Source organism: Dipodomys spectabilis, unplaced genomic scaffold (genome assembly GCF_019054845.1).
Source record: "Dipodomys spectabilis isolate Male_0828 unplaced genomic scaffold, ASM1905484v1 ptg000002l, whole genome shotgun sequence".
In the NCBI taxonomy this organism is placed as follows: domain Eukaryota; kingdom Metazoa; phylum Chordata; class Mammalia; order Rodentia; family Heteromyidae; genus Dipodomys; species Dipodomys spectabilis.
Genome location: NW_024870679.1, coordinates 36,207,189 through 36,233,412, shown reverse-complemented (window position 1 = coordinate 36,233,412; position 26,224 = coordinate 36,207,189). Strand labels below are relative to the sequence as shown.

General features: G+C 39.8%; 1 protein-coding gene across 1 annotated transcript in view; it reads left to right on the top strand.

The window, feature by feature from the left end:
* Positions 1–26,224, top strand: part of Il23r (interleukin 23 receptor) — a 60,142-nt gene that overhangs the window by 21,758 nt on the left and 12,160 nt on the right. The window contains exons 5-8 of the mRNA XM_042683913.1: positions 2,010–2,155; positions 10,979–11,135; positions 23,259–23,348; positions 25,347–25,449. Of these exons, the coding sequence (XP_042539847.1) occupies positions 2,010–2,155; positions 10,979–11,135; positions 23,259–23,348; positions 25,347–25,449 (496 nt within the window). The remainder of the gene's footprint in view (positions 1–2,009; positions 2,156–10,978; positions 11,136–23,258; positions 23,349–25,346; positions 25,450–26,224) is intronic.

Sequence of the window (26,224 nt, the reverse complement as noted above, 5' to 3'; positions counted from 1 at the left end):
TGTCCCAGCTAACACTCATCACATTTCATTTGGGAAACAAACACACAACACTACTGTTACAGATAAGGAAGATGATGAAACAATTTTCCCAAAATCATTCAGCTTATAAATTAAAAAAGCAGATTGTGTCCAGACTTGGTGAGTTGCTATCTAGTTAACGGCTCTTCCCATCACCCCTAAAGAGAAAACTCTAGCTGGACTCCATCTCCAAGACTTGTTGCTCATGTTTGTAAACTGGAGTATTTCTTCTTCCTCCTCCTCCTCTCCCTCTTCCTCCCTCCTCTCCCTCTCCCCTTTCTTCCCCCAGTCCTCCTCCTTCTCCCCCTCCCCTTCCTTTTCTTCCTCTTCTTCTGCCTTCTCACCATCCCCTCTCCCTCTCCTTCCCCTCCCAATCTCTTCCCATCCCCTCCCTCTTCCCTTTCTCTTTCTCCTTCCCCTCCTTCTTGTCCCTTTTTGTCCCCCTCTGCTGCTCCCTACCTCCATCTTTACCTTCTCCTTATTAAAAAATGGACTGAGAAACTCAGATTGAAAATACACACTGGCTGTGTGGGAAACTCCCATCAACAAAGCTAGAGATCATTAACAGAATCGTTTCCACTGGTGACACTTCAGGAATGAGAGTGCAAGTTAGATAAATGAGCTGTTTTCTGAAACTGAGAGAACGAAGACTCTTCTGGGAGTAATTTCCAAGTAATTGCTGCAAGGTTGGGCTTTAATTACCTTAGAGAAGCTATGCTGAAATGTAGGGCTGGAAATAAATTTCAGTAGAGAAAGAGCTGTGCCTTCTGCCAGCCACTGTGAACATTAATTCTCCCCATTGCATAAATATGGATAAACACACCTTGGAAAGATAACACATAACTATAATCTGTTTATTTATTTCAAAACAAGTAGAATCAAAAAAATATATCTACCATGGATTGTTAGTTTTTTTAATGTGAGATATGACAGAACTATTTGAAAAGTGAACATAAATTGAATAGCTGAGTCTGGTATTGCAAGCTTCATGGCCAAATATGTTATTATCCAGTGTAAGTTTTATTAACAAATGTACGAACTTATCAGGGGGCTGGTGGCTCAAGCCTTATGATCCTAGCTACTCAGGAGGCTGCGATATGAGGATTAGGGTTCAAAGCCAGCCCAGTCAAGAAAGTCTGTGAGATCGTCTCCAATTAATTACTTAAAAGCTTGAAATGGAGCTATAGTTCAAAGTGATACAGCACTAGCCTTGAACACAAAAGCTCAGGGACAGTACCTAGGCCCTGAGTTGAAGCATCAAAAAGAAAAGAAAAAGACTTGTAAGAAGGAAAGGTTTATCTTGGCTCCCAGATTTCTGTCCATGGTCGGTTGGTTGGCCCCACCGCTTTTGGGGTGTGGTGAGGCAAAAAATCATGTCAGAGCACTTAAAGCTACTCATCTCATTCACCATTCATGGGAAGGTAAAAGAAAGAGGGAAGGGGGTTTAGGTCCCCATGAACCCTTCTAAACCCTTCCTACCTCCACAGTCTAAGACTTCCACTACCTACCAATAGCTGGGGGCTAAGACTAAGCCCTTAACACATTGGTCTTTGGGGGACATTTAATGCTCAAACCATGGCAGATGCAAAGCACCATCTTTCCCTAAGCAGACACAGGGAAGAGGGAGATTTCTCCTTTATCTGTTTGTAAAGTCTTTCATTAATAAAGCCAAGCTCTGGAATTTTATTAGGATTATAAGGTGGAGGGAGGTGAGGGGAAAGACAAGAGTTTAGAGTCCATTTGAAAGAAATGAAGAATGGACTGCACGTAATAACAGTTAATAGCAGTTAATAATGGACTTTATAATAGCAGTTCTTTCCTGCATGGTAGATTAGAATACTAGGCAAGGTTCATTCATTGTCAATTCAATTATGAAATGAATGGAGGGCTATAAAATTCAATTTTAACATGTCTATATATTGATGGAAAGATATGAATGTCTCCTAGACAAGTTGCTAAGCTTCTATGTTTTTGCATCTTTTTTTTTCTAGTGATACCCTTTGCATCCATCATTTCCAAGGCTGAGACTATAAATGCTACAATGGGCAAGACTGTAATCTATTGGCGTAGTGAGACAGCCATTGAAAAGGTTTCCTGTGAAATCAGATACAGGGCTACCACAAGCCAGATTTGGAATGTAAGCCAAACTTCCATTTTTCTTTAGCACATGAGTGAATGGTGTAAAAGGAAAAGTGATTCTCAGTGATCACAGATGACTTGTGAAGAATTCACTTGACATGTGTTTATCTGATGGTTGGTGTGATAGTCGAACCAATTCAGTTTTAATAGTGACTATGTATACTTCTAGACAGCTGTTTCTTGAAGAAAATCCTCTTTTTGTTTGCAAATTGCTAAATTATCAAATCAACTCAGAGAGACCTAACAATTTTTATTTTCTTACAAGTGAAAGTTGTATCAGTAGTCCTGATTATAAAATGAAGTATTCTATGCTGAATTTTAACAAGTACCCAGGGAAGGAAAAAATTTTCAAATGGAAATCTTAAACTAATAGATATCTCTTTTTAAATCAAAGCTATCAAAACTATGAAGTTCAAGATAGTTGTCATTAATACAAATTTTAGCCTTAAAGTGAAAAGAGGAATGTCTAGACAAACTATCCCTAAACACCAAAAGTAAATTATTAAATGTCTTAGGAAGAATATAGTTAGAATGTGCATTAATAAATTTCATCACATGATAATACTTGTGAACAGTATAATAAAAATTCTTAATTTTGAACTAGCCTGATTAGAAAAAGTTCTGATTTTGGGGCTGGGAAAGTGGCTCAGTGGTAGAGCGCTTGCCTTGCATGCATGAGGCCCTGGGTTCAATTCCTCAGCACCACATAAGCAAAAAGAAAAAAAGCTAGAAGTGGCGCTGTGGCTCAAGTGGTAGAGCTCTAGCCTTGAGCTGAAGAGCTGAGGGACAGTGCCCAGGCCAAGAGTTCAGGCCCCACGACCGGACCCAAAAAAAAAAAAAAAAAAAGAAAGACAAAGTTCTGATTTTGTATTTGAAAAAAATATACCATTTTGTTATTTTCAAGCATAATACTTAATCTAGATAATTGAGGATTGAAGTTTCTGGCTTTGTTTAATCAAGAGTCTTTTATTGGATAACCAGTTTTCACTCAGCTAAATAAGATACTAAGATATACATTAAACATAATATAGTTTATGATTGGCATGACCTCAAAATTCTCTGCTGCGTAAGCTTTACCATTTTGAGTATTAGTTTTACTGTAGAGTAATATGTTTTAAAAGTGTCAGATAAGTTGATGTTAGGAAAATGAACCCTAAGATATGAATTCAAATGTCTTTTTCTTTCATGCGATTGTTTCTAACACATTTATAAGAAGATTTCTTTGTTGCTTTGTATGTCCCTCCCCCACAGTATAACCCCTGCTTTCACTGTATTTGATGTTGGTATAATTTGTGGAGGGGAAGGGAAAAAACAAATCATTTAAATAGGGATACAGGTGGGCCCATTGCAACAATGAGATGTACAAATTGTTATGTCAAAAACGAACTTTATAACTTTGGGGGGTGGGGAGGAAGAAGAATTGGGTGGGGGGACAGGGGGAGGGATGGAAAAGGGAAACAAAGGAGGAGGCTACAATGCTTGATAAGAAATGTACTCATTATCTTGCCCATGTAATTGTAACCCCTCTTTACAGTATTTTCACAATAAAAAAATAAATAAAAATAAATAAATAAAAGTGTCAAGAAGCTGGGTTCAGGTAGCTCACCCTGCATTCCTAGCTACTCAGGAAGCTGAGAACTGAAGATCACAGTTTTAAGCCAACCAGGGGAGTAAAACCAATTAGCTAGTAAAAAAAAAAAAAAAAGTTTGAATAGAGGCATGGCTTGAGTGGTAGAACAACTGTGAGTAAGAAAAGCGGAACATAAGAGCAAGGTTCTGAGTTCAAGCCCTAGTACTGGAGGAAAATGTGTCAAAAAGATAGGAGTAAGACACATTGATTTGATTATCTGTCCTAAATATCACTGTTTAAAAATAAACTTGCAATTGCCAACTCATTTGTTTAAGCTGGTTCATTAAAACCACAGATGTGAATTTTGCAGTTGATTATATCACCATGTTCTGCTGAGAGTTCATGTTCTGAATCATTTGATTAATAATAACCAACTGCAGCTCTAGCTACACTCCTTTTGCAAGTGTGGAAGTTAGGTAAACTTCCAAGCAAATTCTTGAGTCTTAGATTTTGAGTTAAAAATTTGTGGGGGGAGGGTCCAGTTGTAGGGCCTGAACTCTGGGCCTGGGCGCTGTCCCTCAGCTCTTCAGCTCAACACTAGCACTTTACCACTTGAGCCACAGCGCCACTTCCAGCTTTTTTCTTTTTTTGCTTATGTGGTGCTGAGGAATCGAATCCAGGACCTCAGGCATGCAAGGCAAGCGCTCTACCACTGAGCCACCTTCCCAGCTTGAGTTAAAATTTTGTACTTGACCAGTACAGCTTGGTTCCTATAGTCATAGGATGGTGCTGAGAATATATGTGTGTATATTTACATATCCATTACATATCATTGTGCCAGTGCTTGGGCTTGAACTCAGGGCCTCTCACTCTCTCTTGGCTTTTTCTATTCAAGGTTGGCACTCTACTGCTTGAGTCACCCTTCTATTTCTGACTTTTTGCTACTTAATTAGCGATGAGTCTCATGAACTTTTCTGCCCAGGCTGGCTTCAAACCATCATCCTCACATCTCAACCTCCTGAGTAGCTAGGATTCCAGGTGTTCCTGGTGATGCTGAGAATATTAAATTCCCTTATCTGGTATAAATAGGAAGAGGGAATGGCCCATGAGAATGTCTAATAAAACAGAAAGAACTACCAGAGTGTAGGAATCATTTTTCAGAAACCATTTTCTGGTTGAAAGTTTTGATTTTGCGCCCCCTGGTGGCTCTGATTGTGCCCTGGTGGGGCTTGGTAACAGGAGACATTTGGTAATACTTAAGTATTACCAAAAAAGTAAGTATCCTGCTCAGGATTCCTGCTTCACCTTCTGAATGCTTGAGCCACTATGCTTCAACTTCACTTTTAAAACTTTCTCATTATCTGAAGCAGCAAATGAAAGCGCTAGAGGAATTCACGCAATCCTCCTAACAGTCCTTTGAGACAGTATCAGCTCATTAGATAAGGGAGATAGAGCCCAAAGAGGAGCAGCCAGGCTTCTCCAATCTTACACACTCCGTAACTGTTCCGTAGAGACCTCGCACTATTGTAGAAAATGAAAGATCAAGCCAGGAATGGTGACTCATGCTGAAATCCTACCAATTGGAAGAAAGCGATCAAGAGATTGACATTCAAGGTCAGCTTTGACAAAAATGCTTAAAAGCTCACATCTAATCCAATGATTGGACGTGGTAGTACACATCTGCCATCCTCAGCCATTCAAGGAAGCACAAGTAGGTGAATTCAAGTCCAGGTGAACCAGGATCTTGGGAATAACCAACACAAAAATGGCTGTTGAAATAGCTCATAGGGTAGAGCATCCAGTGTTGAAAAAGAGAGAAAGAAAAGATAAAGGAAGAATATGTTTCAATCCAAAGCCCGTGTTCTCTCCTTTCTACCATATATATTCTACACACAACCACTAACACAGAAAAAAAACTGGAATATCATTTCTCTCCAGATTTCCAAAGACAAGGGCTAGAGGCATGGCTCAATTGGCAAAGTGCTTGCATAGCAAGCATAAGGCCCTGAGTTGAAAACCTAGTACTGTTAAAAAAAAAAATGTACAAATCAAATTTGTTGATGTAGAGTTCCCAAATCAGATCAGTAAAAGTCAGGTTAAAGTTTTGTTTGATGTTTGATAATATCAACTTCAACTTCATCTGGATCATACATGAAATGTCTTTGCCTCCTTGAGGAGAGATAAGAAAGTCAGAAGTGAGAAGGAAGAATAATGTGGCACATGCCTATAATTCCAGAAAATGATTATGAGAAGAAAGTGAGTGAGACCCCATTGTGACAGCCAGGAGTACTGTGCATGCCTGTGATCCTAGCTACATGGGAGGCATAAGTAGGAAGATTGAGGTCTAAAGCTTGCCCTAAACAAGAACACAACCCCATCCAAGAAAGAGAGAAAGAAAGAAAGAAAGAAAGAAAGAAAGAAAGAAAGAAAGAAAGAAAGAAAGAAAGAAAAGAAGAAAGAAAGAAAAGAAAGAAAGAAAGGAAGGAAGGAAGGAAGGAAGAAAGAAGAAAGAAAGAAAGAAAGAAAGAGCCAAAGATGTGGCTCATGTAGCACAGTACCTGCCTACCAAATAGAGACCCTGAGCTCTGACCCCAGTACCACCAACGAGAGACAGGAAGAGGGAGGAGAGGGGGAGGGAGAGAGAGGAGAGAGAGAAAGTATAGAAATGACTAGAGATTTTCCTTCCAGCCCAGCTCTTTGATGACTTTACCTTCACCAGAAAGAATTGATGGAGGGTGATTCTTCTAAATGACAGACAGCTCTCCCAGGGTGGCCTTGTGGCTGAGATGATAAGTTCTAGAGTTCAGAGCTTTCTAGCTGTGTAACTTTGAGCAAGCTCCTTATCTTCTTGTGTGTTATTATTCCCAAGGGTAAAATGGGATACTATAAGCAGCTATGTCATACGGTTGGGGGAGGGGATGGGGCAGTAAGGTAGAATAGGAAAAGAAATCAGGTGGTGTAAGAACCAGCTCCAAGACAGGAACAGGATTAGCATACACTGTATCATAGTGATTACTTCCACGCTTCATCTTAATCTGCAGGAAGCCATGCAGGAGTGATCTATGAAGGAATCTGGTTTTTCAGCCCTTGTAGCTAAGCTGCTTAGAGACGGTGTGGTTCCTAGGGAGCCAGACAGGTCATCCTGTGATCCTGCCACATTAACACTAAAAGGCAGTATTTTTTTCTGTTGTGAAATGGTTTCAAGTTCAAACTTCAGATTCTTCACAGAGATTAAATTGCATGTGGAGAACAATCACAAATATGTTGCTCCCCTCCCCCATATCCCATTAGTCTAAGTAAAATATGAATCTGCTTGAAAGGAAATTATTCAATAGTTATTCAGTGCTAGATAGGAGTGACTATCGGGACATGGATTCAAGTTATTGAATGGTTGCACCGTGAAAGAAGTTACACAAATTTCTATAGTCCCAGAATAAATCCTCTTGTCAATACTTTTACCAATTACATTTGTGGAGGTACCCACCAGGTGGCGCTGTAGCAAAGCAGGGAAATCCCTGCCACAGGCTTCAGATGTCATTTCACAGCATTCTAAACTGTAGGGCTGGTGGATGCCAAAGGTCTGCTGAATTTAGTGATAAGAATCCGAGTTTACACAGTTGTCATGAGATGAATTAGGTTAGATTCAAAAGTTCAGACAAACGGCCATTAAAGGGCCTAAGAGAGCAGGGTGCTGGTGGCTTGCACCTTTAATTCTAGCTACGCGGGAGTCTGAGGTCTGAGGATCAGGGTTCAAAGCTAGCCCAGGCGAGAAAGTCCATGAGACTCTTATCTTCAATGAACCACCAAAAAACTGGAAGTGGTGCTATGGCTCAAAGAGGTAGAATGCTAGCTTTAAGCAAAAAGAGCTCAGGGATAGGACCTAAGCCCTGAATTCAAGCCCCATGACCTACAAAAAAGGGGATGGGAAGAGAGGGCCTAAGATATTCAAGACAATTTTGCCTCTTGATCTACAACATTTTGTCTCTCCACCACCACCATGTCCTGGTCAGCCAAGGCCAAGTTGTCCACAAGATCTTTAACACGGATGCAGATTCTTCAGAGAACTTGCATTCACAAGTAGTGTAGCTCAGAATAAATAGAATCATGCAAAGAAGTTTTAAGTAAAGTCTCAGAAATAGCAAGAGGAAAATAAACATTCATGAGAAAACCAGCTACTCTGCAATCTAGCTTACAAAGTAGGACCAGCTCATCAAAGTAGATGGGGTGCATCTAATCTAGCTTAAACTTTCCTTCCAAACAGCAGGCACCCCCTTAGAAAGGAGCGGCCTCTATATGAATGCTTCCTAGACTCTTGGATCAAGAGAACAGCTTCTCTCTTAAGATATAAATCATGTAGCACACTTTAAATATATATGGTAAAAAAAATACCATTAGTAGTCCTTACCTTTGGGCCTTAAAGGACTGTTATGTTTCTAAAAGAAATGTATGTATAGTCTGGTGTGATGGCACATGCCTGTACTCCAAGCACTTGGAAGAAAGAGGTAGAAGGATTGCAAGTTCAAGGCCAGCCTTGGCTACATAGAAAGACCCTACCTCAAATAACTGGGCTAAGATGTAGCTCAGTGGCAAAGTGCTTGCCTAGCAAGTGCAATCTCCTGGGTTCGATCCCCAGTACCAAAAAAGAAAAGACAAAAAAAATAACAAATCATTTCCAAGCAAGCAAATTAGTAAATGCAAATTAATAAAGACAAGAGCAGGTACATCATCTTTCATAATCAAAAGGCATTTTATAAAGTACATAGTTAAACAAAACTGCACTCAAATTTGTTAATAAGGGACAATCATATAGGATCCAATCTAAGCCACAAAATTTTAGTAGCAATTGCCTTTTTACCAATGAAAGACAAAGGGATTTAGTTCTCAAAAATCTTCTGCTGGGTTTCCATCACATCCTTCAGTTGCATACCAGCAACTGCTACGATCATGGGTAATAAAAAGCCGCAAAATGGAAGTGACACCTGACCATCAGCATTTATTTTGCACAGTCAGAATGCAGTAGGGCTAGGCTGAGCTTAGCTAGGATTGGGCATGTTTCGCAGCTCAGCAGGCTTATTCACATGTCTGAGCCTGAGCTTCCCTGTACACATCTCTGACTCCTCTTCCTGGGACCAATGGGCTTGCCTGAGCATTTCCTACTGATGATGGCAGGGGGCAAGAGTATGTAAATCCAATTACTCCACTGTGTTTTGATCAGTCATGCTTGCTAGCAGGCCAAACCCAGAGACATAATGTGACAAAGGCAGGGGTGAGGAGAAAACCTTGCTCTATCATTGAAGCCTACCTCAGGTTCTCACCCAAGTTCTCTGTCTACTGCTGGAAATGGCTTCTGAGAGAATACCACAAAATAATTTTGCAAATGACAAAGGCCACTCATTGTGCTAGTCCCCTATTTTCTTGTACTGGGATTTGAACTCAGGGCCTCATGTTTGCTAGAGAGGCATTCTACCAATAGAGCCACACTCTGAACAACTCTCTTTAAAAAAAAAAAAAAGCAGGCATTTAAAAGTTACATCTTTGGCATAATACATAAAATGTTTTCTGGACCCCAAGGTACCTTGAGTGTCCAACTGTCACGTCTACAAGCAGGTGGGCCAGGAGGTAACTGAAACTTGAAATATCTTTCAAGGAGCATAGAATATAAACTGTGTTTTTTTCCCCATGAATTTTACATTTCCAAGGCTTTCCAGATTTTAAAGGTTGATGTTAAGGTTGAATTTTAATAGAAGACTTCATGAATGAAGTTGAAACCTTGTTCTTTTCTTTCTTTTTAACCTTGGTGGTTTTAACTTACTCTTTCATGAGTATCTGGTAGCTAGTTTCCAGTAGATGCATAAATGCACTTGAAGATATATTTATTTTATGTGAGAAAAATGCCTTACTAAGCATGCTGAGGACACCTTGTACGGTGTTCTGGTTTGGGGACATGCTCCACTATGTTTTCGTTCTGATTGTAGTGACAAAAAAAACTCGTAAAATTATTCCTCAGCTGCCTTTTCTATTTCTATTGCATTTTCATAGTTTCCCACTTTTCCCCCTTCTGGTACTAGGCTTGAAGTCATAGACTACTGCTTGTTCTGATTGGTTACTTGTCTGAAGCTCTCCTACTTGAGCCGTGCCTTCATCCCAGCCTCTTGCTGGTTATTTTGGAGCTGCAGTCTTGAAGGCTATCTGCCTGGGCTGGCTTAGAGCAGCACTCTTGGATTGCTACTCAGCCTCTTGAGTAGAATTATAGGCATGAACCACCAGCACCCAACTTTATCATTCTTACATGTTTATACACACACACACACATACACACATATGGTCTGGCAAGGCTTGCATAAATCTGCAGAAAGGACCAATTTAACATTTAGCTTATTAGTAATTTTTCCAAAAGTAATCATGAGCAAATGGAGCTATTTCACCATTCTGGAAAAATTATTGCTCTAAATATCCAATTACAGAGAGAAAAAGAGAGCGAGAGAGGAGAGACAATTTTTACTAAATCCTCCACTTCTCCATCCCCAATAAGATCATCTATTTCATAATTTAAGATTCAGTACGTTGTAGATTTTCTTGAAATTTCAAAGCTTAAGAGAGTTGTCAGGGGGCTGGGAAGGTGGCTCAGTGGTAGAGGGCTTGCCTTGCATGCCTGAGGCCCTGGGTTTGATTCCTCAGCACCACATAAGCAAAAAGAAAAAAGCCGGAAGTGGCGCTGTGGCTGAAGTGGTAGAGCGCTAGCTTTGAGCTGAAGAGCTGAGGGACAGCACCCAGGCCCAGAGTTCAGGCCTCACCACTGGACCTCCCTCCCCCCACCCAAAAAAGAAAGAGAGTTGTCAGGCCCGACGCTGGTGGCTCACGCCTGTAATCTTAACTACTCAGGAGGCTAAGATCTGAGGATCATGGTTCAAAGCCAGCCTGGGCAGGAAAGACCGTGAGTCTCTTATTTCCAATAAACCACTAAGAAAACCGGAAGTAGTACTGTGGCTCAAGTGGTAGAGCGCTAGCCTTGAGCTGAAGAGCTGAGGGACAGCGCCCAGTCTCAGAGTTCAAGTCCCATGACTGCCAAAAAAAAAAGAGAGAGAGTTGTCAAACACAAAGCAAGAGTGCTTAAAACATGTATATAGTTATATATGTTTTATACAAAGTATTATATTTGTCTGTTTTCTTGGGGTCTAGGAGAGTACCCAGAATAGAGGGTGATGTATACATTTCCACTAAGTATTAGAATAACTGTTTTGTTAATTTTAGGTTGAAGAATTTGACGCCAATTTTACATATGTACAACAGTCAACATTCTATCTGAAGCCCAATGTCAAGTATGTATTTCAAGTGAGATGTCAAGGGACAGGCAAAAGGTACTGGCAGCCCTGGAGTGATTCCTTTGTTCATAAAACACCTGAAACAGGTTAGTGTGTTTATATATTTTATTTTCTATGGCTTTACTTTTGACCTCTGACTCTATTTACCTATAGTTCTGCTTCACCACTACCAAAATGGACCCTGCTTTCATTTGTTAAAGCTGTGATACCTGAGCTAAAAATCACTTGAGGAGGGGGTTGGGAAGGTGGCTCAGTGGTAAAGCGCTTGTCTTGCATGCACGAGGCCCTGGATTCAATTCCTCAGCACCACATAAGCAGAAAAAAGCCAGAAGTGGCACTGTGGCTCAAGTGGTAGAGTGCTAGCCTTGAGCTGAAGAGCTGAAGGACAGTGTCCAGGCCCAGAGTTCAGGCCCCATGAATGACAAAAAAAAAAAATCACTTGAGGTGCTTGGTCAGATGTAGTCATGCCCCCAGAGGATCTAATTCCACAAGTAGTGGGTCTCGAAAGTTGACATGGTTCTGGGACTTTAACTTAATACCTCATACTCGTGCTTGACTTCTTCACTCAAAGTTGGTATTCTACTACTTGAGCCACACCTCAAGTTCCAATATCTTAGACCTTGTTTTGGAAAATCATTATTAAGAGTTTGTATCTCTTCTAGAAAAAACCACATATCAAATCCTATCAATGCGTATTTGATTATCTACTATATGTGAAGCAATCCAAGAGAGTTAAAGCCACTTAGACATGGAATTAATTAGCTCTCAATAAGGTCTAGTTAATCTTCTATAAATCTTCAGAAATGATCCTGTTCTTAATATTATTAGTTTAATCTTACACACACTTACCCATATTACTTCACATTTTTCTTAGCTAAATAGACTTCAATTGTATGCAACTAATAAAGCAGATCTATTGTGATTCTTTTAATCCTCCATAATGGTCCAGTGAACCTTAAGATGTCTCCTTACTATGCATAGTTTCCATGATAGATTTTGAATTTTCAGAAATGAAGGATTTGATTATAATCATGTCCATGTTATCTTATTAGAACATCTTGTAATTGTGGTTTGTGTTTTCAAATTATAAATATTGATATAAATATTATAAATATTGATGGCCACTAAAAGCCAGACTAATTCAGAAAGTTCTGCTGGCACCCTCTGATGCCCATAATTTAGAAATATATTATGAAAGGAATCATTTTCAAGAATAAGTATCAGTTCTCTGGTTTCAAGCTTATTTAGCAATTTATCTCCAGTTGTCATTGTTAAGAATGCTTGGCAGTGGCACTCTAGTAAAGTGCTAGCCTTGAACAGAAAAGCTCATGGACAGTGCCCTGTCCCTGAGCTCAAGCCCCACAACAGAAAAACAAAGAACAACAACAACAACAAAAAACACCTTTTTGCCCAGCGCCTGTAATCCTAGCTAATCACGAGGCTGAGATTTGAGGATCACGTATCTCCCATGAGCCACCAGAAAACTGAAAGTGGTGTTGTGGCTCAACTGGTAGAGCACTCGCCTTGAGCTGAGGAGCTGAGGGACAGCGTCCAGGCCCAGAGTTCAAGCCCCAAAACTTACAACACACACACACACACACACACACACACACACACACATAGAATTCTTAGGAACTTACACACCAATTTTTAATTAGATATGTTTGGTAATCACTTTTTAAAATAAACGCTATATAGAGTTATCTAGCAAGACTATTCAAATTAGTATCATTTCCTTACCATGACAAGGCAGTGTACATAAGCTTGATTTTTATATAAACTATAATGCTGCGAGTAGCACTTTTACTAGTGCAAAACTGGGGTCAGACTTGCTACAAGGACACATTGCTAGTAGCAGTCATGGCAGCCAATCACTCAGACCCTGCAGCTCCCTGCTCCTTCCCAGCAGTCTTATCGGCTGTTTTTAGCACTTACATCTAAGTGCAGAAATGCCCTACTAGCTGGGTAAAGGCTACAAATGTCCTTTAAGGGTGGAGTCCTTCATTCTGAGGGACAGGGAAGAAGAGCACCAGAGGTACCCTCACAAGAGTCTAAACCCAATGCTTTTTGTTTCCTAAAATGGGGGGAAAGTCACTTAAAGGAGAAAAACTATCAGTCAAAATTAAATATGCTTGAAAATGTACATAAGCTAAGAGGAACTCTAGGATAATTTTCTTGGTACAAATCCCTTTCTGAGACACAAATAAATATCAAGAACCAGGTGTCAGTGGCTCACTCCTGTAATTCTAGCTACTCAGGAAGCTAAGCTCTGAGGGTCTCTGTTCAAAGCCAGCCTGAGCAGGATAGACTCATCTCCAATTAACCAGAAAAAAGCAGAAAGTGGAGCTGTGGTTCAAGTGGTAGACTGCTAGCCTTGAGTGAAAAAGCCAAGCGACTGTGCTCAGACAGTGAGTTCAAGCCCTAATTATCAGAATAAAAATATATACTAAGTAACAGTGAAAGTATGTTAAGGTAAAATAAAAATATGAAATCCTTAGAAATTATTTCACTTTTCTGTTTGCAGAAACAATGCAAGTTTATTACAGTATAGAACCTAAAAACTGCTGTGCTGTTCAGACTTTAATGAAATGAATGCTAATTTTTCCTATACATCTTTTTTTTTAATGATTGGTGCTATGCTCTATTACTGTTTTGGATTCTAATTTGCTTACTTAATCTACCTTGGTTAGTTTTTAAGAAATCTAATTTAATGACTGCACAGCATTCCAGCTTATGAACATACGATAATTAAATTGTTTTCTTACTTAAACTATATTAGACTATTTCTTTTTTTTTCATTAACTGTACAGTTCTTTGAATAGATTTGCATACAAGCTTTCCTTATCTCTTTTGGTCTAAAAAGACACTATTGAATCTAGAGTCAAGCACATTTTAAGATGCTGATGCAAGTGGTTAAATTGCTTTTTAGAAATCTTTATTATTGATTGCTTTTTAAAAAGAAAAAGTAATTCACTCACTCATGAAATATTCATTTTGCCTTTACCACGTGCCAGCCACTTGCTGAGTGCATGAGCCTCTGAGTGACAAAGGGGGCAAAGCTCTGGCCTTGGTGAAGGTTTATTCAAGAGAGGACAAAAAATAAAAATGAACCATAACCGATGGCTCATCCCTGTAATCCGGACTATTCAGGAGGCTGAGATCTGGGGATTGTGGTTCAAAATTAGCCTGGACAGGCAAAAACCTAAATAAATAAATAAATAAAACCCTTGCTCTCTTTTCCTTTCTAAAGTCCTTGACTTTACTGGAAAGGAAAGCCCTAAACTAAAAAAGAAAATCAATCGCTCAGAATATAATATCAGGTTGTAGCAAAAACACAAGGAAGTTTCTCTGGGCTAGAGAACCATTTACCCTCTCTTGACTTACTATCAAGAAACCACTTCATGTGACTGAAGCTGGTGCCCTCAGCATAATAAATAATAACAGCTAACATTATTGGATGCTCACAGTGTGTTGGTCACCCTGAGAAGCACTTTACATCTGAATTGTCTTTTATTTAACACCATTTATTCCCATCGCACAGATAAAGGGAGTGAGCCCCAAGAATTATGGCTGAATACTGTAATGTTGGTGGAGAGCAGAGCAGGGCCTAACTCAGGCTCTGGGATTCCAGTACGCGTGTCACTCATAGCTCTGCTAGTCACCTCCTAGGATACCTGGGACAGTGCTGTTTCAATGTCACCTCAGCTATCTGAGTAAATCACCTTAGCTTATAATGTAACTATGTACCAGGTACTGGTGGCTTACAACTCCTAATCCTAGCTACTACTCAGGAGGCTGAGATCTGCAGGATCATGGTTGAAAGCCATGAAAATCTACAAGAATCCATCTCCAATTAACTAACAAAAAGCCAACTAGAGGTATGGAGCAAGTATTAGAACACCAACAGTGAATTCAAACCCCAGCACCAGCAAAACAAAAGCAAACAAAATAGAAAAAACAAATCAACAGTAACAGCAACAAAATCAACAACAACAACCAAAAGACCCTATGCAGCAGAACTTCATTTGTTGCTGTTAGGTTTTGTTTTCTTATGGTACTGGGGAAGGAATCCAGGGCCTTTTGCAAACTAGGCACCCACTATACTACTAAGCCCACTCTACCACTGCCCTAGTCCTAAAGATCCAATTTCCACACTATCATCAATTCAAGATGAATTCAAGGAAGCAGGCTAGCATAAAGGCATGATCATGAAAACCTGGATTCTAGGAGCCCTGACATAGGTAGGAAGGGGCGGTCCGAGATGAGGCTATGGTACAGATGGAAAAGGTGAACTTGTCCAAGACAAGGCTACAACAGGCAATGCCTAATGTGTTTTTCCAGCTGGGCTGGTTCCAGAAAAACACCTAGAATTCTGTGTTTCTCAGAACAAGCATTTGGAGCCCTGTGTATTAGAAACTCCTGAACATGTTAAATGGCAAGTTTCCAAGCCTCTTGCCCAGTGATAATTCCTCAGTGAACTATATGCGCCACTACCGTAGAAATTAATACATGCCTTTCAAAAAAGGACCACTGCCATTGGTACCCATCTTGCCAACTTTCAGTCACCAGTACTCAGCTTTTGGTGTTACCAGCTCAGCCTTGGGTTCTTCTGCTCAACTCAAGATAGAAATGACAGGTGAGCAATGCCATCTGAACAGGACTTTATTGGGACTCACACTGAAGTCAAAGGGAGACAGCATGGGGCAGAGGGTCACAAGACTCTTTCTGAGAATCCAGGGAATTGAAACCTTTACTGATTTTTTTAAAGGTAGGCTTTGCAGCCACACAGTCAGCTTTGTTTACAATCCCATGATTTCTACAAATCTTGCTCTTTGGAGACTGGCACTTGCACTTCACAGGGAGATCTGCTTGTTTACGTTGGGTCCTTGTATGCTGAGCTTACACAAGATGGTGGAGGAGCTCACTGCTATCACCTAAGGAAGATCATTTATCTATCAGCCAAGATCAAGCATACCGTTTATGGGAGTGGGAGGGTGGAATAGAGAATGGGAAGTTGGTGTTCAAATGCTTGGAGAAAGAGTCAACAGCATCTGAACCTGGTTATGAGTGGAAACATTTTTGAAAGAAGCTGACATTCAGCAAGAAACCTAGGTATAAGAATCATTGTTGAACCTGGTTATGAGTGGAAACATTTTTGAAAGAAGCTGACATTCAGCAAGAAACCTAGGTATAAGAATCAGGGCCCTCCTTGCTCTCTTATATGAAGAATAATGCAGACTGATGTATGAAGCAGGAAATGTGGACAGGAAATGAGGGGAGACCTGATTGCCTGATTAAGGGAATGGGTTCCATCACCATAGAATAGTGGGCTTGGGGATGGGAGCAGAAACAAGTGGGCATGAGAAAAGTTCAGGCACTATCTGTAATGCTAGCTGGTTCTTCTTCGGCTTCCTCTTTCTCTTGGGGTCTCTGACCACCCCTGTCCATAGCACAGGGTAAGGATCTGCTGCTCCAGTTAACCAGCAAATCGCATAGGAGCCTCCTCTGCCTGGTCCCGCCCTCCCTCTGGCTGCTGAGATTCTGCTTCCAACCCATTAAACTTGATGGCCACGGTAAAAATTTCCTGATCAGTGTAGAAAGCAAACACAGAAAGCTTGAAAGACAAGCCTCTCAGTTCACTACTACCAATGTAAGAAAAGATAGCTGCTTCAACATCCCTTTGTAATAGGGAAAAAAGAGTTACTTTATAAAGAAGGCTTTATAATCTTCTTAATAAGTTAGAGGCCTGAGGGAAAGGCAGTCATATTTCGTAATGACTAATTAACTCGCTTGACTTGCAACTTGTAGACATTTCCCAGAGAAACCATATACTTTTCTGGACAGCTTTCCAGAGCAAGGCAAGTGTGAGCAAGCTCCTGAACATTTTACTTTGTTCTTATAAAATGACAGGCAGTTGCATTATTACCAATGACTTCTTGAAAGCTCTCATTAATTTTTCAAGACTTCCAGTGGCTAGCTGAGAAAACAAATATTCTCAGAGTGGAGACAAATATAGGTGATATGAAATAGAATGCAAATTTGGTGGTAGTGCAGAGAATATTTTTCAAAAATTGTTATTTGTAATTAGAGATGGTTGATTTATTCATAGAAAGATGGATTCTAAATGTATAGATTTGTGATGGGTAAACAGTACTGAACAGCCCTACGGGGTTGCAGAAACACGAATCATTTAAATTTCGCTTGAATTGATTTAATCCTCTTTGAGTCTTGTCACTAATAAAACATCCGATTTCTGTAGGTTAAAAAACATCTCAGAAAAGCTCATCTCCCCAGATTTGCATCCACTAATGGAAAATAAAGATTGTGCTGTATGAAGTTCCTTTTGCTGCTGCATTGAGTTATTACAAACTTGGTAGCACTAAACAACATAAAATGTCTTATCTTGTAGTTCTGGGAGTAAAAAATCCAAAATCACTGTCAGGAACTTAGTGCAAGGTGTGGGCAGAGCTGTGTTCTTTACAGAGGCTCCAGACAGAACAGTCATTTTTACTACTTTTCCCAAATTCTAGAAGCTTCTGGAATTTCTTGGATCATGGCCCCATCCTCAGTCAAAGCAAAGCTTATCCTCCAGTAGATTTCTCTGACTCTCATCCTCCCACACCCTTCTCACAAGGACCCTGGTTATATCCTCATATTCATATCTGTAATCTAGGGTAGTGGCCCCATCTCAATACTCCTTGTGCCATAGAAAAAGAGCCTTTCTACAGATTCCAGGGATTCAGATGTGGACTTTTTCAGGAGCCATTATTGATTTTATCACATCTCCATGAACACAAAAACAAAAACAAAAATCCCCACACTCATTGTGATAAAGTGTGACAAAGGGAATTAAATAGGGTTATCTTTAGCAGAAGGGAGATCTTTTAGAAAATAGTGAAAAATCACTAGAAATTCTAGCAAAACAGGTAAGAGAGGGAATCAGAGCCATGGCCAAAATCATAGCTTAGGAAGAATCTAGTAAGAACCCTACAGCTGGCATTGTGGCCACTGCTACTGCCTGCCTTGTGCCCAGGACAGCCCTCTGGTACAGCTTACCCAGACCAAGGATGTAGCTATAGTTACCATATCCATGTTGAATAGTGGCTTTTTTTTCCTGAAGCTGTTTGTCATCTGTCTACCCTCAAAGTCTGGGGATTGAGGGAGGGGGCATCTGATTGGCCACTGTCAGGTCATCTGCTTATGTGTAGTTGTTAGCTATGTAGGGAAAGAATCTCTGTGCTCCACTGAAATTTTTTGAGTGGAAAGCCCTATTTGCCACTTATTTATCATAGCATTTCCACAAGGAAGTATATCTTGGTGTTGAGCAACCAAAACTTGGCAAGTGTCTGCTAGATTATTGAGACTCAGGAGAAAATACAAGCTATGCTTGAAAGGAAGACTGTGCTTTTGAAGAATATTTGGCCATTGATAAATGTGAAGTTGCACATTCTTGTATATAGACCCTCATTCTGAATGGACCATCTAAAAGAAAATTTATTGGATAGCTGCGGCTTTTTATCTTTCCTCCTCTTACTCTTTGCCTTTGCAATATAACTGATATATCTACATTTCTTACCTTTTTTTCTCTAAACATATCAAGTGCCTACAGCTCAGGAATGTATGAATGAAGATAGCCCCTCAATTATGCCTGCACACACCTTCCTGTTCTTACACGTAGAGGGCATAATTCATGAATCCACAGAATGATTCATCATCTGACTTGTTTTTCAAGGTGTGGTAGTGAGCTGGTTGCTGACATATCATTTTCTCTGCCTTGAGCTTCTGATGTTCACCTTGTAGTGTAGGTATATTGTCTTTGCTTTGCTAATTGATGCTGGCTATGGTCAAATCTTTGCCCTTGGCCTGATGAAGTTGTATTGCAACCATGGGGCTAAACTGGTCTGACCTGGGGAGACAGCAATTAAATCCTGTGATATAGCTGAGTAAGTAAAAGGAGATTAGAGGAGATGCTTGTATTTTAAGAAAAAAAAATCAAGTAGGAGGAAAAAACTCCAATAATTTAAAAAATCCAGCATTTGTCTTTTAAAAGTTGATTCTTCTTTCTTTATTATCTAGAACCTTCTAAAAGAAATATCCAGAAAGGTTCTTTATAGTACAGCTTTTATAGTACAGGCTGAAACACAAAGATTGGTGGGGACAGAAATAAAGTGCCCTTGTAGCTGTCTTTATCCTAGTAAGTCTGCTTGTAGAACTGTAGCCTTAGAAAATAATCAGAGATAAGGAACTCAAGAGCTATGGAAAGGAAATGCAGGCACAAACATATTCATCCAAAAACTATTGTAGTGCTAAGACTTTGGAACCAAACTAAATGTTCCACAAAAGCAGAACATAATGCTTATTAAGGTTTTAATTTATGTAAAATGTAGTACTTAGTGCCTGATGTAAACCATCTCAGCCAAACTCAACATTGTTATTATCCAGTTTTACAGGTGAGGAAACTGAGTCACAAGTTAAGCAACTTGCCAAGGGCTGTGTAACTCCAAGTGATAGAGCCAGAGCTTGGAATGAGTCTGGTGTGAGCCCACAGTAGGTGTTTGAAATCACTAAGCTATCTACTTTCTCAATAGGATTGTGGTTGATTGAATGCAGTACACAAGTGTATGATGAAATATGAAATAGCCATAAGCATAATGTTTTGAATAGTTTTTCATAAAATAGAATAATGTTTCTTATATAATATTGAATGAAAAAGACAGAACACAACACTTGTTAAAGAATATGGTCTTCACCAGGGTATGGACATACACTTAAAGGATTGTTTGTCTCTTATGAAGAAATATGAAGTTTTATATGCTTCCTCATGCTTTTTTTTTTTTTTTTACAGTTTTTAAGCATTCTGTAATTAGCATGTATTTCTCATACAATCAAAGAAAATAGTTGGTTTGGGGAAGAAAATACCTCTAGGCTGAAGATTCAAAGAGTCACTACTCAAAGCATTAACCCAATCATACATAGCCCATTGTGGTGAGGTTCAGAGTCCCACGAGGTCAGGCTGTGCTAACACACTATGACCAGCCCTGGAGAAACAAGGCTGAGGATCATTCTGGGACAGAAATGATAGCAGGGCCAATCGTGCTGCCCCATCCCCCTGAGCTTTCCTGAAAAAGTGAGTTTATTAATGAATGGGACTAAAGTCCATGGCTGAATGTGTCAGAATCAAATGGAATCATCCATTCTTGAATCTCTGCCTAGGTGATATTGGCCAACTTATTTATTGTTGCTAAGCCTTTTATTTCCTCAATCTTGATAATGTGACAGTATTACGCTATCCTTACATATAACATATTATTTAGATATATTAACTTGGTTTGGGTTTTGTGAGAATTAATGGACAGAAAGCATGTGAAGTCTACTATTCCTTAAAGGATTGCTTCAAAAAGCTAAGAAAACGTATTTTTGTCTCACTGTAGACAAAGAGCAAAGCTGAGATTATTTGACATCATCTCTAATAAAGAAACAAAATATAGTATTGCTATCTTAAAAAACAGGTCTTTTGAATAGGTTTGGTTAATTTAATTTGGCATAGTATGTGGTTATGTTATGCTTTAAGTTTCATCCAAGAATACTAAACCATATTTCTTGTTGGAACCTATTCTAAATTCTCTTCAAACACATTGTTTTCTGTCAAACGAATTCTAAATTTCAATGCTAGTATGTGTAAACCAGATAAATCCTCCCCTGATTCGAGATGATTTGTGTTTTCTGAGCACGCTCAGGTGGTTGTGTGAGACTATTGGGTTTTGCTGCCGAATTGTTCCATTATGGGCCTAACATCACAAGCCTTAAATAAATAGTGGAGATCTCAAAGGGACTTCCTAGTATATTAGATAATAGTTTGATTATTAGAGTTGACATCAACAGTGTTTTTCACTTGTAAAAGAATCTGGGTGCTATTCTGTTTTTGAAGGCTGTTTCTGCTAAAATATGTGAAAATACTATAAAATGGTAATAGCTACTGAATTGAAGGAGTGGAAGTAGAGGGGAGGTTTTCCCCCTCTGATTTTATTTCTTCCTGTTAATTTTTTTCTGTTATGATTTTTGCTTTTATGAGAAAGATTGAGTATGACATAAAGCGATGATGTGGCCACTTGGTGGCAGTATGCTATGAAGAATAAGGTCTACATTGCTTCATTTCAGCCTAATAATTAAGCCTTTTGTCACAGACTTGCTTTCACCTCCAAGAATCTTGTTTATAAGTTGTCTTTGTGAAATTACCCTCTCATAATTAAGCACCTCTTTAAAATGCCTTTAATCTAATTTAAATGAACACACCTAGTTGATTTGAAACTAGGATAACAAATAGACTCTAAAGGAAGATTACTTTTCTTCTTTATTACAGCTAATAAAGCCCTGCTCAGATATGAAAATCATTTTTACATGATGCAAATTAATAATTGGATAAAGCTTTATTGCTAATAACCACCAGTACTTTATGCAACAGAATTACATTTGCCTGTATTAAGTACAAACCTCACTACTATTTTTCAATAAAAATCCTAATATTAAAAAAGTGAAAATAAAAGCAACATAGCAGTGCATGCCACAAATCTGTGACTTTTTTTGCCAAGGTAAAAATTGTGTTTCATTTTAATGTAGCATTTCTGTTCTTCACATTTCAAAATAATGTAGATGTGGGTTCCTGCTGGAGCTGCCTACAAAAGAACTGTCCTATGAGATACTGATTAAATGAAGAAAACCTGGCTACTGGCCATGAGAATACAACTTTAATCTCTCATATTCTGATGGAACCCCATGCCAGGGAACAAAAGAATTTCTAGTTGTCCCAAGTTCTAAAAAACCCCCTCCTCTCACCATAGAGAAGACAGGGCAGCGTAGGAAAGAGCTCTGGGCTTTTCTTATGTTTTCATCTTCTAAAATTCCTCATCCATTGTTCTTAGGAAACTACCTTTCAATCAAACCCAAGCTTGCACCCAAATTAGCCTTCTTCAAAAAGTTCTGAAGATATCTAGGAGCACTTTCCCTGGGGAAAAAAAAAAGTGTGATCCACTTCATTAAGAGAATCTCACAGGCCATATAACTTAACTTGAGCCCCTGAAGGGCACCTCAAGATGTGACTTCTTTCTGGCCCCAAGATGAATTTGAATATCAGTATCAGAATGATGGAGTAAATAAGGCTTGAGGGGTTCTCAGGGAAGCAAAACTTAGCACCATTTTCAGAAATGCCTCTCTCAACTGGGGAAACTGTTTTTGAGGTCACGTAGGAGTTATTAATTATCAAGGAGATGAGCAAGGATGCTCCTGGGAATCTTATGACTTCAGACTGAAAGTAAGTGAGCTGCCAAGGCAGCTCAGCCCTATCAGGTCAGAAGCTTTCGTTAGCAGGGCCTTGGCACACTTGATGATAAGACAGAACTGCCAAGGCCCGTGCCAGCAGGAAATGAACAGACATTTCATCCTTTGAGTTACAACTACTGACAGCTAATCAAGACACAGGAACCAGGGGCCAGGGGCTCATGTTGTAATCATAAATACTCAGGAGGCTGAGATCTGAGGATTGTGGTTCAAGCCAACCCTGGGCAGGAAATTCCATGAAACTCTTACCTCCAATCAACCACACATAGAAAAATGCCAAGTAGAACTGTGGCTCAAGTGATCGAAGGCCAGCCTTGAGTGAAAAAGCTAAGGAACAATGCTCAGGCTCTGAGTTCAAGACCTAGTACCAGCAATGAGAACATAAGAAAATAACCACAAACTAACAAACAAACAAACAAAATCAGAGTATCTCAGGCAAGCCAAGAGAGGTGAATAACAAACCTGAACTCCTGCAGAGACAAAGGTGACAGTCCCAGGGCCCTTCAAGGAAATATACTGCATTGGATCCTCTCTTGGAAGAAATCAAGTAGAAACCAATTATTGTGCCTTTTCTGGCTCCTTGGTTTTTGTTCCTAGAAGCCCCCTGAAACTATTGGACTCACTTGAAGCTTTACCAACCCTGGTAAAGCTTCCTGGAAGGACAATGTACCCAACTAAAGAAAAGATGCACCCAAAGATGTACCCAATTAAAGAAAAGGCACACGTTAAAGGCCATTTCTTTTATTCCACCATTCAATTCTATTAAAGTTACTGGTTTCTTTTAGATGTCACTAAACAGGGGAGAAGGACTCTGAGGTACTGGTCCTCCTCAATGCCAAATATAAGAGGCTGATGCTCTTTTCTCCTGGTTGAAGTCCTTCAGGTCACATCAGAATCATTCCAACATGATAGCCAGACTTCTGGGATGCCAACTGCTTCTGTCTTCAAAGAACACCTCACTTCTGGTAAGGAAATTCCACTGAAAAGGCTGGTTGGACAATCCTGTAATCTCAGAGATGGAAGGCAGAGATTGGGAGAATCATGGTTCAAGTCCAGTTCAGGCAAAGAGTTACTTAAACAATAAAAAATTAATCATGGTGGCACAAACCTTTCATCCCAGTTACCTGGCAGGCATAGGAAGGAGAATCAAGCTGGACAGTGGTGGCTCATGCCTCTAATCCTAACTACTCATGAGGTTGAGTTCTGAGGATCGTAGTTCAAAGCCAGCTTGGGCAGGAAAGTTTGTGAGACTCTTATCTCCAATAAACCACCAGAAAACTGGAAGTGGTGTTGTGGCTCAAGTGGTAGAGCACAAGCCTTGAGCTGGAGAGCTGAGAGACAGCGCCAAGCCCCATGGCCAACATTTAAAAAAAAAAAAGGGGGGCTGGGAAGGTGGCTCAGTGGTAAAGCGCTTGCCTTGCATGCCTGAGGACCTGGGTTCGATTCCTCAGCACCACATAAGCAAAAAGAAAAAAGCCGGAAGTGGCGCTGTGGCTCAAATGGTAGAGTGCTAGCCTTGAGCTGAAGAGCTGAGGGACAGCGCCCAGGCCCAGAGTTCAGGCCCCACGACCGGACCCAAAAAAAAAACAAAAAAAAAAAACAATAAAAAAGAAAAAGGAGAATCACATTCTCTACTGACCCCAGGGAAAAAGGGAAGTTTGATTTTTTTTTTCATTGAAAAATAACTAAAGCATAAAGGACTGGGTTATAAGAGGGATGGAGGAAGAGAGAGAAGGAAGGATAGAGGGAGAGAAGAAGGAAGGTTGGAGGGAGAGAAGAAGGAAGGAAGGAAGGAAGGAAGGAAGGAAGAGAAAGGAGATCAGGCTAGGATTTCCTGGATAGTAACTCCACACACTAAAAAAATCAAATCAGTTGAAAGTTTCTGTGTAATAAGATGAGTCATGTGCTGAGAAAATATGTTTCTGTAAAAAATCCTCTGCAAAGTATAAAAATCTACATAAAATTTAAGGAATGATTTAGGCAATTTTGCCAACTGGTTTTGTAAGACATATTTGTATTTAACAGGTGCAAGGCTCTAGTACCACGGAGAAAGAAAGAAACAAACAAAGAAAGAAAGAAAGGAAGGAAGAAAGGAAGAAAGAAAGAAAAAAGAGAGAGAGGGAGAGAAAGAAAGAAAGAAAGAAGAGAGAAAGAGAGAGGGAGGGAGAGAGAGGGAGAGAGAGGGAGAGAAAGAAAGAAAGAAAGAAAGAAAGAAAGAAAGAAAGAAAGAAAGAAAGAAAGAAAGAAAGAAAGAAAGAAAGAAAGAAAGAAAGAAAGAAAGGAAGGAAGGAAGGAAGGAAGGAAGGAAGGAAGGAAGGAAGGAAGGAAGGGAGAGAGGGAGAGATGGAGGGAGAGAAGGAGAGTGGGATGGAGAGAAGGAGGGAGATGAGGAGGTAGAAAGGGGGATGGAGGGAAAAAAGAAAAGAAAGAAGAAAGGAAGAAAAGAGAGAGAAAGAAAAAAGAAACTTTTGACTTTTCTCTGTAGCATCTGTTGTTCTAAGCAGTGTGAATGTCCTATCTTGGCAGGAAAATGAACAATAAATTTGTCACATAAATTTTGTCTCACACAAACAGTTGAAAAAAAGACCACAAATAAAACCATCATTGTGATTTGGAGACCCATTAGACATTGTTACAGGCAGTTGGGAATTCTTACCCACGTCAGACAAGTCAAAAGTTTAGCACTAAACATAGTCATATAAAGTGTGAGTGTACAAGTTGACCACAAGTTGCTGGAGATGCACTTCTAGAAACCCACTGACCTCAGCCAGTGTTTTCACATAATGGGTTTCCTGGGTGTAGCCACGCAACTTGGAAGAGCCATCCCTTTAGGCTCAAGTTGAAGGCTGACTTAGCTTTTCTCTTCCTTTGAGATCAGTTCTGTTCTACTTTGAATAGAAACCAATGGTGATATTTGTGTCATATGAAATGCTTTTAAAACTGTGTTTATTTCCTTTCTTTAGACAATAGGCAAGACGTTGGTCTCTTATCAGGAATGGTCTTCTTTGCCACCTTGCTGTCAATTCTTTCTTTGATTGGAATATTCAACAGATCACTGCGAATTAGGTAGGTTTTTGTACAATTGCCATTTTCTGGTTTAGACTGTGTAGGTGTGCATGTATGTGCTGTCAAAATGTATTCAATTAATGTATTTACTAGAAAAATATTAACATTTTCATTTCAAAAGGATAGATTTAAGGACTGATTTACAAATGCCATTTCATTTAGTCCTAACAATGAGTCTACCAGAAAAGGTCTGTGGTCCACTTTACAGATGGCCTATGTGAGGCTTAGTCCTAAGCTCAGGTCACTAAGCAAGACACGAATCCAGTCTCAGCCAATGTCAGTGTCCATGCTCTGCTCTCTCCTTCTGCCACAGTCCTTGTGCTGTGCATCAACTTTACCACTGTGTCTAGATTCTTTAGAGTGGCCCTAAGTCACCTTAGCATCTCCCAAACTGAGTCAATGAGAAAAGCAGTATGATAAAGCCTGAACTCACGACTTCATTCCCAGTTGCATTGGTGTTTAGGAATCCAACTCAGACCAAAGCCCTTCTTCCTTTAACCAGTTCCCAGTGATGAATATGGTATTCGTAAAGATCTAGACCTATTAAAAATGAAACTTCAGGCCAGGCAACTCAATAGGCTAAGATCTGAGGATGTTGACTTAAAGCTATCAAAAAGCTGAATTGGAGGTGAGGAGGCTGCCTTGAGCAAAAGAGTATGAGGGCCTGAGATTAAGTGTCAGTACACTCTCTCTCTCTCTCTCTCTCCCTCTCCCTCTCCCTCCCTCCCTCCCTCTCTCTCTCTCTCTCTCTCTCTCTCTCTCTCTCTCTCTCTCT